The 21,082-nt window shown below is 43.2% G+C and overlaps 1 protein-coding gene across 3 annotated transcripts in view; it reads left to right on the forward strand.

Moving 5' to 3' along the window:
- MGLL (monoglyceride lipase) overlaps positions 1 to 19,715 on the forward strand; it is a 107,584-nt gene extending 87,869 nt beyond the window's left edge. For all 3 annotated transcript variants that reach the window (XM_073591904.1, XM_073591905.1, XM_073591906.1), the window contains exons 6-8: positions 1,862 to 1,951; positions 11,440 to 11,655; positions 15,753 to 19,715. In XM_073591904.1, the coding sequence (XP_073448005.1) occupies positions 1,862 to 1,951; positions 11,440 to 11,655; positions 15,753 to 15,899 (453 nt within the window). In that variant the 3' untranslated portion in view covers positions 15,900 to 19,715. The remainder of the gene's footprint in view (positions 1 to 1,861; positions 1,952 to 11,439; positions 11,656 to 15,752) is intronic.
- Positions 19,716 to 21,082: the final 1,367 nt, after the last annotated feature.

Here is a 21,082-nt window from a genome sequence, read left to right on the forward strand (position 1 = left end):
CGGAGTGAGAGCAATAATTCTAGGCCCATTATTCACAGTTAACTCTGAAACGACCTGATGACCTGTAGGGGCTTTTGCGCCTATGGAAAATATACGGTTCCCGAAGTTTGTTGCAGTTTTACAGGTGCACACAATTTTAAGGCTTGACATGTTGGGTATCTATTTACTCTGCACAACCTCATCTTTTATATTTTACAAAGAAAATTGGGTAACAAATTGCGTTTCTGTGCCCTGAAATTAGCTTTTGTGTAATTTTTTATTGTGTGACATAAAAAAAAAAAAAAAACTACCACTATTTCATTCTCTTGGGTGTCTACTTTCAGAAAATATATAATGTTTAAGGGGTTTTACATAATCTTTTAAGCCTACAGCCATGGCCAAAAGTTTTGAGAATGACACAAATATTCATTTTCACAAAGTCTGCTGCCTCCGTTTTTATGGTGGCAAATTTGCATATACTCCAGAATGTTATGAAGAGTGATCAGATGAATTGCAATTATTTGCAAAGTCCCTCTTTGCCATGAAAATTTTAATACCATAATAAAACATCTCCACTGCATTTGTGAAGAAGGCTTCAGGGTGACCAAGAAAGTCCTGCAAGCGCCTGGACCGTCTCCTACAGTTGATGCAGCTGCGGAATGGGGGCACCACCAGTGCAGAGCTTGCTCAGGAATGGTTGCAGGCAGGGGTGAGTGGATCGGCACGCATAGTGAGGAGAAGACTTTTGGAGGATGGCCTGGTGTCAAGAAGGGCAGCAAAGAAGCCACTTCTCTCCAGGAAAAATATCAGGAACTTTTCTGCAAACGGTACAGGGATTGGACTGCTGAGGACTGGGGTAAAGTCATATTCTCTGATGAATCTGCTTTCCGATTGTTTGGGGCATCCGGAAAAAACCTTGTCCAGAGGAAAGGTGATCGCTACCATCAGTCCTGTGTCATGCCAACAGTAAAGCTTCCTGAGACCATTCATGTGTGAGGTTGCTTCTCAGCCAAGGGAGTGGGCTCACCCACAATTTTGCCTAAGAACACCGCCATGAATAAAGAATGGTACAAGAACATCCTCCAAGGGCAACTTCTTCCAACCATCCAAGAACAGTTTGGTGAGGAACAATGCCTTTTCCAGCATGATGGAGCACCTTGCCATAAGGCAAAAGTGATAACAAAGTGGCTTGGGGAGCAAAACATCAAAATTTTGGGTCAATGACCAGGAGACTCCCCAGACTTTAATTCCATTGAGAACTTGTGGTCAATCCTCGAGGTGGGTGAACAAAAAAAAAAACCCCATAAATTCTGGTAAACTCCAAGCATTGATTATGCAAGAATAGGCTGCCATCAGTCAGGCTGTGGCCCAGAAGTTGATTGACAGCATGCCAGGGAGAATTGCAGAGAAGGGTCAACACTGCAAATATTGACTCTTTGCATAAACTTCATGTAATTGTCAATAAAAGCCTTTGACTCTTATGAAATGCTTGAAATTATACTTTAGTATACCATAGTAACATCTGACAAAAAAAAATCTAACAACACTGAAACAGCAGACTTTGTGAAAATGTATATTTTTGGCCACGGCTGTAGAATGATTTTTTTTAAACGTGTGCAAAAAATTTGAAAACGGTGCTAGCAGGGAACCCAAAACATGGAGGCAACCACTGGTAACCTACTTTGAAAATCCAGTTTGCTTGGCTGCCATGCTAACCTGATGCTCTAGAACCTTGAGTTTCTGATGTTTTTTTCTTTCTATGATTTTCTGTACACTAAAGACATTAGAACAATATAAGAGCCAGGAAACTGTCATTTTCAGAAGCAGATCAGTATTTTTTTGTTTTTTGTTTTTTACATTACTTTTTTTTTTTTCCAAACAGGTGTTTGCAGCTAAAATCCTAAACCACCTTCTGCCAAATTTATCCCTCGGCGGTATTGACCCCAACTATTTGTCTCGGAATAAACAGGAGGTGAGAACAGTCAAAGTTTTGTACAATAGTTATACTTTCACTTGCCTAACAAGTGGGTCTTCCATAAATGTGAGATTAAGGCGCAGCTCCAGTCAGAATGTCTTTGCTGTCCTTTAATCTTTTAGGCCTCGATAACAAGAGAATGAAAAATCCTAGTGCACATCCATTGTTTAAAGCTGAACACCAGGCAAGCTGCGGTTGAAATACACATACATGGACTGTCTAATGCCCAAAGGATTTATAACTCTGTCTAGCAACTTTTGTGATTCATACATTTCTGTCAGACAGCACAGCCAGGATGGTGAAACTACTTTCACTGTTAGATTTAAATTGATTTTAAAGTTTCTTTTTTTTTCCCTTAAAATTAACAAACATGTTATACTTACCTGCCCTGTGCAGGGGTTTTGCACGGAGCAGCCTGGATCTTCCTCTTCTCAGGTCCCTCTTCGGTGCTCCTGGCCCCTCCCTCCTGTTGAGTGCCCCCACAGCAAGCAGCCTTCAGACACGGAGGCGCAGCCCAGCCCCGCCCCCTTTCTCTACTGATTGGCTGGTTGACTTTTGTGACAGACCCAGCCAGGACAGAGGCTTTTGGAGGGGACTAAATGCTAGCCTCTTGGGCCCTGGCATTTGGGGGAACGCGGCTCTTTGTGAGCTGTATGCCTGGGGACCCTTGAGGTGGTGTTACTTTGGATTCAGGTCCATATACCCCCAAGAGACACAGACTCTGGGAACCCTGTATATGCCATATTACAAATAGTGACTGATTCATACTGTTGGGACACATGCTGTTAGATGCTAATATCATCAAATCCAGCCACCTGTCTGTTGTCTTCTATAATGTAAATGAGTCTAGTCTGGCTTGCCACAGCTTCTAAGAGTCTTTCACCCATTGTTGTTTGTTCTAATTAACCCTGCAATTGTATGAAGGAGTTCTGTGTTAATTTATGATAATGTTAATTGTGTCTTCTGAGCTAAAAGACGGCAAGTCTGTCCTAAAGGTCATGTCTCTGAGTCACCTAGGCTGTCTAAAGGATTAGATAATTAGCTCATGTTAATTCTGTTTCTGGTTACAGGTGTATTGTTAGAGTAATATGAGCAGGAGGGGGGAACCTCCTCTTCTACTGTATATAAGACTGTATCCTGGTTCTAATAAAAGAGAGTCCATGTTTAGCAACTAAACAAGTACCGTCTTGTTTTGTGCTTGTGAGCTGTTGGAATATCTGATATCTATATTCAGACTGTGAGGAAGCGGTATATGACGAAAGCACTCAAGCAGAGTGTGTGACGTTTCGTCACAACTTTGATTGCCAGTAACAGGAGCCAATGGCGCTGCGGTCCCAGCCAGCTGAGTGTCTCGTGCAACATCACTGGATAGGGATGGGGCTCAGGTAAGTATTAGAGGGGCTGCTACACACAGAAGGCTTTTTATCCTAATGCATAGAATGCGTTAAGATAAAAAAAACCTTCTGACTTGACAATCACTTTAAGGAATACAGTAGTGTCACTGCCCCACCGGACAGTGAAATAGAAGCAATACATTCTTAGTTTCAAAACTCTAGACATGTGCAATTTGTTTTTTTCTAAATTTGTTTTTCGCCAAAATTTGGCATATTCGCGAATTTGGAAACATCCGAATTAATGAAAAAACATTCTTATTATTTTAACGATCATAGAAATTAGCCAAATGTTTTTGGTTCTTTCGGATTTTCGTTCTTTTTAATTTTCAGATTTTCATCCTTATTTTCGTTCTTTCGAATTTTTGTTCTTTTGAATTATTACGAATTATCGAAATAACAAATACTGCATCTATACGAATGGAGTATAACAAATTGGAATTTATCCAAAGCTACGAATTTATTCGAAATAATGAAAATCGATCATAACGAATGATCCAATAAACGAAAAAAGAAAATCGAATGAAACGAAAATGAAGAAAAAACAACGTTTTCGGCAGTGTACATGTCTACAAATCAGCATTTTCTCTGTGGCAGGGGACTGATTGGCTGCTAGTGCTGCTCTCCCCTCCCCCAGTCTGACTGCAGCTGGGAAGCAATGAAGGATGCTGTTGTTCAAGGACCTATACCAGTGGTGTATAAAAAGACATTGAATTATTTTATGGCAATGCACACTGCATTAAAGGTTAATTTCACCTTTCACAGCATGTTCCATGTTACACCCATTTTTAGACTTCTACCGCCCTCTGAAAAGCAATCCATAGTAGATCATTTTTAGGAGGCTGGCCTAACAGCAGTTTATATAGAAACACAGCCCCACAACCACAAACCAAGCTTTTGAGCTTCCATGAGCGAGTGCCGCCTGTCGACGGCTGCATGCCAAATTTCATTTGCCCTGATGGTGGGGAGCAAAGCATCATGTACAGTCCTCTCCAGCTGCCTGTTTTGTTTTTGGTGGGCGGTATGTAAAACCATGGCTTAACGTCTTGTTTTTGCCAATAACCCCTTGACCGGCTGATTTAAAGAGGCCTTGGGGTGTAATATGTAAAAGGCACCATTCCTAAACTTCCCCCCCAAACCAACTTGCTTCTTGATTCTTGAATCTTCTTGATTCAATCTTTATTTCGGCACGGCTGTGCATGGCTCAAAGATCTGTGAGTGGGGAAACTACAAGTGCCATCTGCCACCACAGCAGAGAGACACATAGTTCTCAGTGGAGCAAAAGCACAATGACATCACTTAGCTTGTAGTCCATTAATACTTCCTTCAGCTCCATAAATGAAGGTCCAAACCTCAGTATGGATCTTGGGCAATTGGAACCTCAACCTCTCCCTACTCTCGCTTTGAAGAACTAAATGTCTTATGAAATGAAAGCCTCTGGCCGGGCCCCCAACACCCTTTCACCTTCCTTACCCTCTCGAACCCCCGCTTCCTTCTTCTGCACCCTGATCTTCTCTATTTCCTATACATAGGCCAGCCTGATCCCCCCCCCCCACAACCCTTCCCTCCACTCCCCCCAGATTTGCCAAAATGCCACTGGAGTTCACTTTTACCCTAGGCAACAGTATCCAGAGATTTCCACCTGCACACTTTTCTATGCTACCTGCATACAGTCAGGTCTACAGATACACCCCCCGTCCCTGTCCTCACCCAGTGTTCATATCCTCTACTGTGTGTGCCCCATTATTGGTACTAGTGGGAGGAATAGTGCCGATCATTGGTGTCAGTGGGAGGAATAGTGTCCCATCACTGGTGTCAGTGGGAGGAATAGTGCTCCATCATTTGTATCAGTAGGAGAAATGGTGCCCCATTATTAGTATCGGTTGGAGGAATAGTCCCCCATCATTAGTATCAGTGGAAGGAATAGTGCCCCATCATTGGTATCAGTGGAAGGTATAGTGCCCCATCATTGGTGTCAGTGGAAGGAATAGTGCTTCATCATTGGTATCTGTGGGAGGAATTGTGCCCCATCATTGGTGTCAGTTGGAGGAACAGAACAAAATATTACAGCGCACACATGCAAAAAAGATATTTACCTCCAGCAAGGCTAGTTTAAAACACCTAAACATTTTCAAAAAACATTATCAAAAAATATGGGGATTTGGTCACACCATATTGCTATATGGTACTTAAGCCCACTTACTGTGACAAAGTACCCCATGGTTAGTGGGTCCTACACTATCCATAGACTGGGAGATCCTGCTTCTCTGAACCATGGGAGCAATACACTCCTCTATATGGGAGAACTTTGAGGTCTCCACCCATGACACAAGTGGACACTAATGAGAGGCACTGATGAGAGAGTGGGGTGCTCCTCACCCAAAAGGATTTGGTGAGAATCCATACAATAGATAAAAACAATATTTGGGGGGGCACACCCTAAAGGATGCATTAAAGATGGTGCAGCCATAAGACCATACAACAGAACAAAATATTACAGCGCACACATGCAAAAAGGACATGTACCTCCAGCAAGGCTAGTTTAAAACACCTAAACATTTCCAAAAAACATTATTAAAAAATATGGGAGGAATAGTGCACCATCTTTGGTGTCAGTGGAAGGAATAGTGTCCCATTGTTGGTGGCAGTGGAAAGAAAAGTGCCCCATTGTTGATGTGAGGACTAGTACCCCACCTTTTGTGTCAGTGGAAGGAATAGTGCCCCATCGTTGGTGTGGGTATGAGAAATAGTGCCCCATCATTGGTTTCAGTGAAAAGAATAGTGCCCCATGTTTGGTGTCAGTGGAAGAAACAGTGCCCCGTCATTGGTGTCAATGGGAGGAGTAGTGCCTCATTATTGGTATCAGTGGGAGGAATAGTGCCCTGTTAAAGATTCTTTTTTTTTTTTTTTTTATCTGCCCAGAGTTCGGTTTACTTATACTGTACATGGATAACATTGCCTTCTACGTTTCTGAACAAGCTTTTTGTTTACTGTCATCCAACGACCATCACTTATATCAGAATGCAGAATATAATAACCCTTACAATGACCCTGTCTGTATTACAGAGAACATAGACTATAATTCACCCGTCTATCTCATTTTCTGCTTCGATTGGCAGAAGAGGGTTTAAAAGGTCGGCGGGATCTAAATTGCACATTCTCATTCATATTTCACAGCTGACTTCCTCCATACGGGTCGTCTCATGCTACACTTGACGGTCTGTGGTGGTTAGAAAAATACGATGGTGGTACCCTATTAGAAAAATATGATGGTGGTACCCTATTAGAAAAATAAGATGGTGGTACCCTATTGTCGGCAATGGAGATGTTCACAGCGGTGCAACTCCGACTTAGCGGTGCCGCACCAATTTGAAAAAAGGTTCCTGCGTTATTTTTGGCGATTTCAGGTGCGACTTGCATAGACATCTATGCATGAAGTGGCACAGATGTCAGCCAAGTAGCACCTGAAATCACGCTGACCCTGCTACTTTGAAATCATGCTTCAAGTGAAGTAGTGCAATTTCAAAGTAGCATGAATGTGAATCAGGGCTTAAAGTGGTTTTAAAGCCTGAAGGTTTTTCATTCTATGCATTAAGATGAAAAAAACCTTCTGTGATGCAAAATCCCCCCCAGCCCTCCCTTATACTTACCTGAGCTTGATCCGATCCAGCGATGTGCACGAGAGCAGCGGCTCTCGCCACTGTCTCCCCCCTCATTGGGCAGATTGCTAGCAGCGTTGGCTCCCACTGCTGAAAGAAAAAAAAAAAAGCAAGCCGTTAATGAACAATTAAGAAAAAAAAAACAGCGTGGGGACCACCCCCATGGCCCCTGGTTTGAATTTTAAGGGGGACCCCATGCCAAAATAGAAAAAAAAAAAGATAGCGTGGGGTCCCCCCAATCCATACCAAACCTGACTTGGCTGGTATGGATTGGGGCGGGGGCTCACACACCTTTTTTTATTTTTAATGAATCTTTTATTGCTGGCAATTTTTTTTTTTTTTTTGGCATTCATCTGTCAGCGGAGCCCCTTAGGGTCCTGGTATGGATTGGGGGGGGGGGGGCACACCATTTGTTTTTGTTTTTTAGCGTGGGGTTCCCCTTAAAATCCATAACAGACCCTAAGGCCCCATTCACACCTGAGGGTTTTGTAGCTTGAAGCCTGAAGCTACAAAATGCTGGAGGGGAAAAAAATTCAATTATTCTCTATGGAGATGGTTCACATCTCCACTCCAAAACGCCTGAAGCCAGAAGCTCCAAAATGCCTGAAGCTCAAACAAATTCTGGAACTTTTTTTTTCTTAGGCAGGTTTAGGCGTTTTTCCACTTTTTACATTGGTGACCTTTTGACCTGTACAAAATCGCGGCAAAATTGCGGCAAAAAACGCTGTAAAATTGCGCGACTTTCTGCCTGAAAACGCTACGCTCAGGTGTGAATGGGGCCTAGTGTAGATTTGGGAGGGGGACCCCCACGCTCAGTTCCTGTTCAAAACTGAGAACATGTGTGATTGAAGGCAATGTAATTAGCCTGGAATTTGCATCTGAATCGCACCGCAGTGTTCAGAAAAAACGCACAGGGCTCTTTTTAAATTTGCAGTGAATTTCACTGCTGATGTGAACCGGCTCCATAGAAAGCTGGTTTGGTTTACATGTCATGCAAATCGGATACGGTTCAAAGCACATCCAATTCACCTATACGTGAACGAAGCCTTACAAGGTGACCAGGAAAATGGTAGTTCACCTCTTTGTCTTCCATCAAGACTATATGATTGCAGTAGAATGTTATACCCATCCATATTTCACAATGGCACAAGGATCCAGACTCTATTTTACGTTTTCCTTTTGTCGACTATCGTTTGAGCTCAGGAAATTTTTTTAAATAATGAAGCTGTTAGAGAGATGAGAGTATGTGAATATTTTAGCTGATACTTCAAAGGCAGTTTCCAAAACACATTGAAATTTTAGCGAATGGATTGAAATAATCCCTTAATGCGGGAGAGAGACATTCTGTGGGCATTATGTTTTCTTGGAAAAGTGGTTCAAATAGAAATATAGTCTGCACTGCGTTATGATATTTTAATATCGAGCCTCAATTTAAAAAAAAAAAAAAAATGGAAACGAGTATGAGCTGATGGTGACCAATCAAGCTTTTTGCTTTCATTTTCTGGTCTTCACTTGTAAGATGAGAGCTGCCATCAGATTGGCTGAAGATGGTAACACAAATCATAACTTTTTAGTTCTAAAACCTGGGGACCTTCATCTGTATGTACGGTCATTGTGAAGCAACTAGATTTGTTAAAAATAAGTATCTGAAAAAGTGTGGGGTACATTTGTATTCAGCCCCCTTTACTCTGACGATCCCTAACTAAACTCTAGAGGAACCATATGTCTTCAGAAGTCACCCAATTAGTAAATAGAGTCCACCTGTGTTTAATTTAATCTCTGTATAAATACAGCTGTTCTGTGAAGCCCTCAGAGGTTTGTTAGGGAACGTTAGAGAACAAACAGCATCGTGAAGGCCAAGGAACACACCAGACAGGTCAGGGATAAAGTTGTGGAGAAGGTTAAAGCTGGGCTAGGTTATAAAAAAATAACCCAAGCTCTGTTCAATCCATCATCTGAAAATGGAAAGAGTATGGAACAACTGCAAACCTACCAAGACATGGCCGTCCACCTAAACTGACAGGCCGGGCAAGGAGAGCATTCTTTAGAGAAGCAGCCAAGAGGTCCATGGTAACTCTGGAGATGCTGCAGAGATCCACAGCTCAGGGGGGAGAATCTGTCCATGGGACAACTATTAGTCGTGCTCTCCACAAATCTGACCTTTATGGAAGAGTGGTAAGAAGAAAGCCATTGTTGAAAGAAAGCCATGAAATGTGGAAAATTTTAAGGGGTGTGAATATTTTTTCAATGCACTGTATATGTAGGAGTAGAACCCCAATTAATTTGAATTAAAAGCTGCCATTTGGTCCTCATACACAGATCAAACTTAGAGTGTTCCTACAGTCAAAACCTTTTTTGTATAGTTTTAGAAGAGAGAAAAATAACTAGAAACCCTGCATTTTTTTTGGTGTCTTTGTCCTGTTGGGGAGAATTCCCTTCTCTCTCCGGTCTTAAACTGGCCATACATGGCTTGAATTTTGGTTGATTCAGCAGGAAATGCAAACTGTGGGTGGACTTATCAGCGCTAGAGGTGAGCTTGGGCATCCCCTGATATCATCCCTATCTGTAGCTTCCACCCTGCACTCTTTTGAAGTCCAGTTAGCTGCAGGTTGGATCATTCCCTGCCCCGCAGCACATGTAAACAAGGGGGCGGGGTGCTGGTGATGTTATGGACGCATGCCTACAGTTAGCCAATGACATTGACAAAATATGGACATGTTTACATATAAGGTCACTGTCGTCACCAGCATTCCGCCACGTGTCATGCCAGAGAATGACCCGGCCCGCAGCTGATTGTACTTCAAAAGAGCGCAAAATGGAAGTTCAGGTGGTGGTGAGTTTGGAAGACACCCAAGCTCATCTCCAGTAAGGATCACCTGGCTTAATAGACTTTGAAAAATCAAAGGAGCCAATTCAAGTGGAACAAGCTACTATATTCAGTTAGATGCAGACATTGTCTGAATATCTGAATACAACAGCCAGAAGGTAAGATTCCTTCATCCCCGATGTTAAATGAACAAGCAAAATCTAAACTTGTAAGGCTAGTCATAGAGACCCAATCAGAAGTTAGAGGAAATCTCTCCAAACTGAGAGGAGTCAACTCTTAGACGGTCGACACACAAGCAGTTTGAAGAGGTCCCTTCAATGCTACCACTCTCTATCTTGGTGACTATCTCCATTGGCAGTGCCCAGGGTGAAGATGGAAAACACACACCATTGCCCCACCACCCCCTCCCCCCAGCACCCCACCATTCCACACACCAACCCAACCCCACCCAAGGGGAGAAGGGAACTGCAGGAGCTCTCAGCATGCCCCTGCCTCTACACAACGCAATGAGGAGTTTTCACTTGACAAAAATCTGGACATTTCAGTAAAATTCGCCATTTTGGCTATATGAATTGGGGTTATTGATGCCTTGGTTATTTATCACCTAGATTAACCACTTTCACTAAGGGGAGGTGGCTCAGGTTCTCAGAAGGTGTAATCAATGGCATTTGTACATGCATATATAGAGCTGAAGGAGCCCTTCTGAGGAAGAATGCAAACCTTTCAAAACGTGTTAGTCATAGTCTCCCCTGTGATCTGGAGATTGCTGGTTTGAGAACTGTAAAGCTACGGGATGGTAGTGGCCGGTATAAGCGTATTTCCATCTTTATGCCTGAGTAGTTTTAATCTCTTTTTATACATAATACATTCATTTGGGATAATGCACTAGGCTGGTGCACCCTCTTTTCTTTCCATTTCTCCAGTTATTGGTGCACATGGGGCACGTTTCCCTTCTGACCCCCCTTTGTCCCGGCCCCAATCACTACAAAAATGGAGGTAAATAGATATAAATCTGCGTAATGAGGAAACGGACAGCAAGAAAATCCAGACAGAGAGCCCTAGCCATACCCAATCTATTTTAAAATTAAGAAAATTAAAATGTTTGGGCCTTAGCTATACTTTAAGATGATCATACTGGAGCTTCAGGCACATCAAATTCTAAGGTAAGGGGAAGACTGGATATTAAGGAGTAGCAATATCTCCTGAGCGACCTCTGAATATTTCACTGGTCCCACTGTGGGCCCATTTAGGATGTGTGGTGTAAACATACAATGGATTGCATGTTCCCTGCATGGTGATACTGAAGGGCTGGAATTTTCGGATAAATGCCATCTAAAGATGCTATCTGCATGTAGTTAGCATGGTTTTCCACAGGATGTTCCTCACACAATCAAGCCTGTTGGTAGATTTATCAGCTTCTAAACAGATCGGCCCTTTCCGGTCTAAATGTGCTAGGAACTTGAAACTGTGAGCTCCTCTGGGGCGGGGACTCGCATAGTTACTTCATTGTGTTGAAAAAAATGAAATTGTAAAATAAGTGATATAACATAAGGTGTCTAAATTTTAAGCCCATGCCCTGTGTAAATATTTTATTGTTTGTCTATCTAGGTGGAGTGTTATGTCACTGACCCCTTGGTCTACCATGGCGGGCTGAAGGTTTCCTTTGGAGTGCAGCTCCTGAACGCCACAGCCCGGGTGGAGAAGGCACTTCCACACGTCAGGCTGCCCCTGATATTGTTTCACGGCACCGCGGACAAGCTTTGTGATTTCAAAGGCTCTCAGTTCATGATGGACACCGCCCCCAGCGAAGATAAAACTCTAAAGGTAAATACTTGTACAGGAACGTTATCTCCTGCTAACAAAGGTAAAAATCAGAGCAATTACAAAGAGCAACTTTTTCCCCTTTTACACAGGTGTACTTAAGCATTCGCCCCATGCATGGGCCGTATGGAAATGCACAGGTGTTCCATGCATTCTTATGCAGGCAGTCCCATTCATGTTAATTGGGACACCACAGCTGCATGGACACAGCCACTGCTCCCAATTTGACATCCATATGTGTTGACATGAATGGGACTGCCTGCACAGGAATGCACCAGTGCATCCTTGGGTGGGCAAACATGGCCCTCGCACGGGCATATGCGTAAAGCAGTAGTAAAGCTCGCTATAATAAGGCTTACCTCTCCTAAACGTGCACTGTTTAGGAGATGTTCACCCTGGGTGCAGCCTGTGACGTCACCGGCGCATGCCCTCTAAAGGTCCAGCATACTGTGCAGAACCTTCAGAGCTTTGTGCCTGAACCGAGAGCAAGTGACGTCATCATGGCTCCAGCCACTCACACCACTGCAGCCTGCGAACCCCAAAGGAAGACCGAGGGAAGATGTCAGCCCTCTTAGCGTTGACGGCGCACCACTGGAGGGATTCATTCTAAGGTAAGTATTTCGCTGAGCTCTTCTCCCCTTTCCCCAGACAGAAGTGACAGCAGCAGAGAAGAGAGAGCCGAGAGGAGGTGCGGGCTGTGCTCTCCCCCTCCTGTCCTGTACTCTCCATACAGCAGATGATACCGCTAGATCAGACTGTACAGGTTTGATTACCCCACCTCCCACCCACATTTCCTGCTGCCTGGAAATGAGCAGCCCTTGGAGGGCATGGGGACGAGTAATCAAACTGCGCACAGTCCGATATAGCGATCCTGTGTCATTTGCTGTAGTGTGGAACGCTGTTATGACAGAAGGGGGAGAGCACAGTCCGCATCTCCTCCAGGCTCTGTATCAGTTTCCAGCCTGTAAAATTTGGGGGGGGGGGGGGACAACTTACAGGTGGGGGAATTGTAGCAGGCAGTGGTAACAATCATTTATTCTTGAGATGAGAGGGTTGTGGGGGGGATAGGGGACTTTTTGTGCCGGGAAGGGTCATTTTTTTTGGGGGGGGGGGGGATTTGTGCTAGGAAGAAGAATAGGGAGGCGTGTGCTAGGAGGGGGGAATGAGGGGATTTTGGGTAAGAGGGGGAATGGGGGGGGGGGATTTGACCCCCTGTACCCTGCCCTGCTGACTTCTGTACACTGTCCTACTGACCTTTCTCCTCTAACCTACTGACCCCCTGTACTCTGCCCTGCTGACCCCTGCCCTTGTGACCCGTTTTCTGCCCTGATAACTACTGCTTTCCACCCAGGTGATGCCTGTCATCTGCTCTGTTGACTCTGTCCTCTGCCCTGCTGACCCCTATCCTCTGCCCTGTACAATGCCCTACTGACTTTTGTACACTCCCCTGCTGACCTCTCATCCTCTGTCCTGCTGACCCCCTGTACACTGCCCTGCTGACCCACTGCACACTGCCTTGCTTTATCCCTGTCCCCTGCCATGCTGACCCCCTGTCTTCTGCCCTGCTAATCCCTGTACAATGCCCTGATAAACCACTGTACACTGCCCTACAAACTTATAACCTCTGCCCTACAAACTGCTGACCCTATCCTCTCCTCTGCCCTGCTGATCCCCTGTACACTGCCCTGCTAATTTTATATCTTTTTCCCCCTGACATTTTTTTGCTGCAACCCCACATCAGACAGGCTAGATCCGGCCCTGATATATATACATATACTGTATATATAGAGTTGTAACAAGCAGGACCCTCTGATCCCTCTTGAACTGTACTGTCTCCCTCCATTTTGTACCAAACCATTGGCGCTATATAAATCCTGTGTAATTATATAATAATAATAATGTGCATATAATGTATCCATGGGACCGTGTCCAGTACATCAATATACATTTGTATGTGCTAGTATGAATTAAATCTAGCAATATGGGAAATTGAATGTACAAGCTGCATATCATCTTGTTAGTGGGATTTATGTCTGCTTCTGATAATATCCAGCTGTCATGATGACTGCGGGCACTCACGGTTTGCGCTGCAGCCAAGATATAAACTCTGCACTGTAGATACCATCTGTGTTGATATTAATATTGTATAGTGGGAGCTCACAGATATTAAGGCTGTCGACAGAGGCTGAAACCAGCAGCAAACCCTACACCATAGATTGTAGACCAGTTTAAAGGAAACGTGTACTGACAGAGTTGGGATGTGAGATTTCCCTTCAAGCCAAAACTAAAAAGTTAAAGCCAACCCATTTTTCTTTCATTTTGGATGGAGTGGGGAAGGGTTAGAAAACTTGTCGCCTTTATTTGTCCTGGTGACCATTGTGACCGCGACAAAGAATGATGGCAAATCCAAAATGTTGGAGTTTTTCCAGGAAGAGGAGATGAATGGATACCCTCCAATAAGGACATCTGTTATGGGGACAGTTGTCCAAGATGGGATTTACCCTAATTTTTAAGGAGTCTTTTCTTAGCGCCTGATGGAATACGTAAAAAAAACCAAAAAAAAAACTGGAGGGGTCTTTAAACCCCTATTTCAGCCTTTTGGTGGGGTTTAATAGAACAAAGGAGCTGTCTAAATCCCAAACCAACTCTCCTCTCCTCTACCATCCTCCCCAACCCCCCCTTCTGGTCTGGTGCGGGTTAAGAGAAGAAAGGTGCTGTTACAGGCTCTCATCAAGAGTGTCCAACTATGCCCACCCTTTCCACCCAGCTGCTCTATACTTAGAAGCCGTTACTACAGCTTCCATGAATGACACAGGATCTATGAATGGATGACGGGGCTGATGATTGAGATGTCCACCTCTCCATTCATAGATCACGTTCATTCATAGAAGCTGTAGTATGGCTTCTGTGAATGGGGCGGCTGGGAAGAAAGGGTGGACATGGTTGAGCACTCTTAGCTTTGTTTGTATTGTTCACTCTGTTGTGGAAAGAGGTTGCCACCATCCCTGTTTACATAGTTTTATGTTTTTTTACCCTCTATGGGATTTTGTCGGCAACCAAACATAAGGTTCATAAAAAGTCTCTCTTTAATACAAAATTGTTTAAACACATCCACTAAAACCACAAATAGCCATAATTGGCTTGAAGGACATCGGTAAGCATATACAGATTATAGTGGTACTTCTCCAAAACTGCAAATATTATGAAGCTTTGATATTCCACACGTTGCTCGCTCTATGGCATCATCTATAGCCAACACGTTTCAAGACTCGTTCAATTAATCTCTTCCTCAGGGACAGAAGATACCACTCTAAAATATGAAAAGAAAACTCCCAATAACATATTGTCTACAAGACATGTATTACCACATCAAATAGAGCCATTTCACTAAATTGTACTTACAGACATAACAAGATACACCACTGCTTCTCAATATATCACCTCAATTCATTCTCCACTTGCCATGCAAGGATCACAAATCTCCTGGTTAGAATGGGGCTATCGTACACGAACCTATAAAGAAAAAATTCTCTCTAAAGATGGATCCCATTGTAGATAAACACTCCAAAATAAATAATAAAAAAATAAATAAATATACTAAGACTATATATACATGGGACCCTGATAAGTACGTACCCAGCCCCCTTTTCACTCTCGCTCACATCAACTGTCCTTGAACATGTCTGTGCCTCAGGGAGCTGAGTTTCCCCCCTATATATAGGGCTTTAATTGCCGCCCCCCCCCCCCCCGGAGCTGATTGCGCCAATTGGTTAAGCACTCTTGATGGAAGCCTGTGACAACTACTTTGTTCTATTAACTCCGCTGCACCAGAAGATTAAGGCAGTGGGGGCTTGGGTGGGGGGAAATGGGGAGAGTTATAAGAGGAGGAAGATTTCAGCAAAAGGAGGAGACAGCAGCGCTGTCATCTCATCTCACTGAAGGGAAGTCATGTCCCTTGTGCTGTTTTTTTTTTTTCGTTTTTCATTTCATTTTAGTTAAATTTAGATTTTTACCATTTTCCAATTTTTTATTTTTTTTTGGCTTTGTCTGCTCTTTTAAGATGTTTTGGTGTCCATTCATCCACCTTTTTTATTTTGCAGGTGTATGAAAATGCTTTCCACGTTTTGCACAAAGAACTTCCTGAGGTGACAAATGAGGTGTTCCAAGAGATCAAGAGCTGGATCCTTCAAAGGCTAGAGGGGTCCACATCAGCTCCAGCAACAACAGAACAGCCAAAAAGTACTTAGGTGACACTATACCCAACAACACCCCGACAGACTCTTGTGCCCTCCCATATAAGCCTACTTCCAACTAAGCCTCCATTCAAGCCACTTCTCAGCTGAGCCTCCACACCATAGTAACTCCCCTTCCGTATGGCCTCCAGCTCCGATTCCCAAGTCACAGGAACCGACGGGGAATTTTGATGGTGTACGACAACACTTACTTGACAAAGCACAAGAAAGCCACAAATGCAGCCCATGGAAATCTCTCTCTGCACTCAGCTGGGGGTGGATGCATAGGAAATGGTGGGCGATTTCAGACAAATGTCTCTTAGGAAGGATTTGGGCATTTAAGTTCTCAGCAATAATTTTACAATGTGCATCCACCTTTCTCGGAAGCCGACTTCACAGGAACCGCATTGAGGAAAGGCTTCCAACATCTACAAAGCGATCTGTCACCGTAAAGCACAAAGCAATATATGATATCGTCCATAGGAAGAAAAACAAGAATGTATATTTTATCATTGCTTGTTTCGCTGGCTGACATCCGGGGAAAGCGTTGCGACTGTGTTTAAAGATCAGCTATGAAGGAATCCTTTGTACATATCCCCTTTTACCCGTTTTAATAGATTTTATTACACATTATATAAAAATAATAATAATTTAATATGTTAATATATTTTCTGCCTGCATAGGACACGGCGGAGAAAATGTAGTTTTTTTAGATTATTTTTTACATTCTAGAAAAAGTGAATTTGTGGCCTTTTTGCCTGCTAACCGCTAATGTATGTAAAATTTTTTATCTGACCAAGACAACACAGTGATATTTTTGTTGGGTAATGTGCTTTAGGTTATTTTTGGCAGTAACTAAAAAAAACAAACCTAAAGATACACTCCAATTAAACACAAAAGGATGTCATTTAAAGTGAACCTGTCATCTTTAGATGTTACTACCGTAGCTCCCAAGTATGATTTTGATTTTTGCATTCCCTACTATGGCAAATTAGAGGTAAGGCAGGACGCCATTAGAAATCATCCCCTCTCCATAGCTATAGGATCAGGAGGATCAGCGATCAGAGAGTAGAAGTGTCAAGCTATTGAATGAACTAACCTTTCTGCGCTGTTACCAGCAAAATTCATACAGAGAAGGGAAATGCCGAGGTGTGAATCCCTCATCAGATCTCAAACTGTCCCTTTTCACTCTGCTCTCAGTAGCCCTCAGTGTTCCTGGTCCAGCCTTTTCTTGCTTGTCATAAGTAGGGTGGGAAGCAGACTGTCATTCTTATGCCCCGTACACACGAGCGGAAATTCCGCCAGCAAAAGTCCGATGTGAGCTTTTGGTCGGAAATTCCGACCCTGTGTATGCTCCATCGGACTTTTGCTGGTGGAATTCCTGCCAGCAAAAGATTGAGAGCAGGTTCTCTATTTTTCGGTCGGAAAAAGTTCCGATCGGAAATTCCGATCGTCTGTACCAATTCCGACGCGCAAAATTCCTACGCATGTTCGGAAACAATTTGACGCATGCTCGGAAGCATTGAACTTTATTTTCTCGGCTTGTCGTAGTGTTGTGCGTCACCGCGTTCTTGACGGTCGAAAGTTCAGAGAACTTTTGTGTGACTGTGTGTATGCAACCAAGCTTCAGCGGAATTCCGTCGGAAAAAACATCCGAGATTTTTCTGATGGAAATTCCGCTCGTGTGTACAGGGGATAAGACCTCATCTACATTGGGACTCGTCCTGCTTCAAAGTAGAGCCCAGGCCCCCCTGCAAAATCCATACAGAGATAGGATATGCTGAGGTATGAACCCCATATCAGATCCCGAACTGTCCCTTCTCACTCCGCCCTCAGTAGCCCTCAGTTTTCCTGATCTAGCTTTTTCTTGCCTGTCATCAATCGGGTAGGAAGAGGACTGTCACTCTTAGTGGGAATAGGACTGTCACTCTTAGTGGGAAGAGGACTGTCACTCTTAGTGGGAAGAGGACTGTCACTCTTAATGGGAAGAGGACTGTCACTCTTAGACCTCATCTACATTGGAACTCGTCCTGCTTCCAAGTGGAGCTCAGGCCCTCCTGCAAAATCCATGCAGAGAAGGGATATGCTGAGGTGTAAATCCCTCATCACATCCCAAGACGTCTGTCCTTATTCCTATCTTAGTAGTCCTCAGTGCTCCTGATCCAGCTTTTTCATGCCCGTCATCTGTAGGGTGGGATGAGGACTGCCACTCTTAGACCTCATCTAAATTGGGACTTGTCCTACTTCCAAGTGGAGCCCATGCCCTCCTGCAAAATCCATTGAGGAATATGCTGAGGTTTGAATCCCTCATCAAGTCCCAAGCTGTGTTTGAAAGTGTAAGTTCCAAGGTTGTGGTAATCCTCATTACAAAAAAAAAAATGTATCTGAGATTGAAGTGCTACACCTCAAGCTAATAGTCCAAATACAAAATGTATTCCAATATAATATTAGCTGGAAGACCATACAAAGGAAGCCAACACGTTTTGTGGGCCAAAACTTGCACCTTCAACATGTCTTGAGAATAAGAAATATTGTATATGGCTTGGACTGAGAATACATGGTATGTGACTTATGGTCTTCATCAGCAGCTGCTTTGAGCAGCAATCTGGCCCCGAAATGCTTTGGAAATCTTGTATTATATTGGATTTTAATCCAGATACAAATGTATTCCAAACCATGTGGTGCATCAATCTCTTGATCCATTTATTTTCATTACAAACTAAGGAAAACTGGAGGAATTCTTTGGTGCATAGAAGTCGCCTTTCCAAAAATCCAGATACTCTTGTTTAAACACCACTGCAATACCAATGGATAGCAATACGAGCAGGATAATCCCAGGGTTGCAGCTCTATCTTTCCATTCTCCCAAAAAAAACATCCATGTGTCTTAGGGAGTCATTGACGCAGAGCAGGTTTTCAAACACCTTTGCTTCTCCCAGGTCAGTGATCAAATAAGGATAAGGACAGCCTGGAACTTACACTGTTAAAGGCAAGTCAGCCATGGCATGTCCCCTCCCTGTCATGATTTTAATTCGATCACATGGAGTGGCGTTTATTGTGTAAAAGCATTTCACTACTTTTTACCTCTGTTCCTTTTGGTATGAGAACAGTGTGTCTCAAAAGCAAGCCATTTTCCTTAAATGCATGCTTTCTTATGGCTGCATTTGGCTTGCTGCCTAATCTGATGCCCATTGGCACTAAACCATAGAAGTGCAGATCAAACAAGTAGTATAAACCATGCTGTTTTGATTTGTACATATCGGATCAATACCCTGTATACATATAATATGATTTTTTTTTTTAAATATATTAACTGATCAGTTTTTTAAGGACCCCTGGCAGTGAAAAATCTTCACCATGGTGTTCTCAGCTCCGCCCACCTGACAGCTTCTATGGGGGGGTCCTACTCTTCCTGTTGGGTTATTTTTTTATCCCGTTACTGAGAAAACAGCAGGAGGAGCGAGACCCCCCTCTACACCTTTAGTGAAAGGAGCAAGAGTCCATAGCAGTGAGGGGATCTCATCACTTGAGTCCCTAGAAGCAGTAAAAAAAAAAAAAAAAAAAAAAAAAGCGACAGTGGGTTATTCAGGCCTTTGCACCTACAAATGAAATATCGTTAGTAAGGAATGACCCTTTAAGATTTGGCCTGTTCTTCCTGGTGTGCATTGTATAATGCCCTGCCAGGTTACGGAGATTTCTGCAACTGTATCCAACTTGTTAACAAAGCAAAAAAAAAAAAAAAGGCAGAGTGTAAATCATTTTTATACATGTAACACTGAAGCGACACTGAAATTTTGTCTCTTTATGAATAAAATTTGACTGTTATGAACTATGGCTTTGTAAAGATTTAGTATGTAAGCACGACCACCAAGTGTCCAGACTGTGCACATTAAAGTTTCTACATTTTCCTTAAAAGAGAAATAATGGCCAAACCGGCAATATTGTCAGGATCCACCCGGCTGCCTGATTGACAGCTTGCCGTCAGGCTACAAATAGTAAATATGTTGCCATTTTCATTTTTTTGTAAGTTGCTTAGTGCTGTAGCAAAGGGTAAAACACCTTTGCTACAGCAAAGGTGGACTCTTTCTCAAAGAGGACTCTCTCCTCATTGGCTGAGACACAGCAGTGGGAGCCATTGGCTCACAGCCAGTGAGCCAATGAGGCGAGAACAGGGGGTGTTTTCTATGGGCACAGAGCAGGGTTCGGAAGCGAGCACGTACTAGTGGCAAGCAGCTTGCTACTGAGGGCACTGGTCAAGGGGGAGGAGCCAGGAGCGTAGGCGGTGTACCCGAGAAGAAAAGGATGGGGGCCACTTTGTGCAAAACCATTGCACAGAGCAGGTAAGTATAACATGTTTTTTTTTTTTTTTAAACGAATCCTTTAGTTTTACTTTAAATAAATTGATTACTGTATATGCAGCCTGATTGCATTAGAGTAATAGATACAGAAAGTCCAATTAGGCTTTAAAGCAAGCCCTTACTAACCTCTGGAGCTGCAGGTACTGTGGAGCAATTAAACTTTAAAGATCACAACAGAAACTGAAGTCAGGTTTCAGTCTGCTCTAATACAGCCCTGGCCAAAAGTGTTGAGAATGACACAAATATCAATTAATTTTGACAAAGTCTGCTGCTTCAGCGTTTTTAGATCCTTCTGTCAGATGCAACAATGGTATACTGAAGTATAAATTACAAACATTTCATAAGTGTCAAAGACTTTTATTGACTATTACATTAGGTTTATGCAAAGAGTTAATATTTGCATTGTTGACCCTTCTTTTTTAAGACCTCTTCAATTCTCCCTGGCATGCTGTCAATCAACCTCTGGGCCACATCCTGATACTGATAGCAGCCCATTCTTGCATAATCAATGCTTGGAGTTTGTCAGAATTTGTGGGGCTTTTTTTGTTCACTCGCCTCTTGAGGATTGACCACAAGTTCCCAATAGGATTAACGTCTGGGGAATTTCCTGGACATGGACCCAAAATTTTGATGTTTTGTTCCCCAAGCCACTTAGTTATCATTTTTGCATTATGGCAAGGTGCTCCATCATGCTGGAAAAGGCATTGTTCCTCACCAAACTGTTCTTGGATGGTTGGGAGAAGTTGCTCTCTCGGAGGATGTTCTTGTACCATTCTTTATTCATGGCGGTGTTCTTAGGCAAAATTGTGAGTGAGCTCACTCCTTTGGCTGAGAACAACCC

Source organism: Aquarana catesbeiana, linkage group LG07, assembly GCF_042186555.1.
Source record: "Aquarana catesbeiana isolate 2022-GZ linkage group LG07, ASM4218655v1, whole genome shotgun sequence".
Classification (NCBI taxonomy): Eukaryota; Metazoa; Chordata; class Amphibia; order Anura; family Ranidae; genus Aquarana; species Aquarana catesbeiana.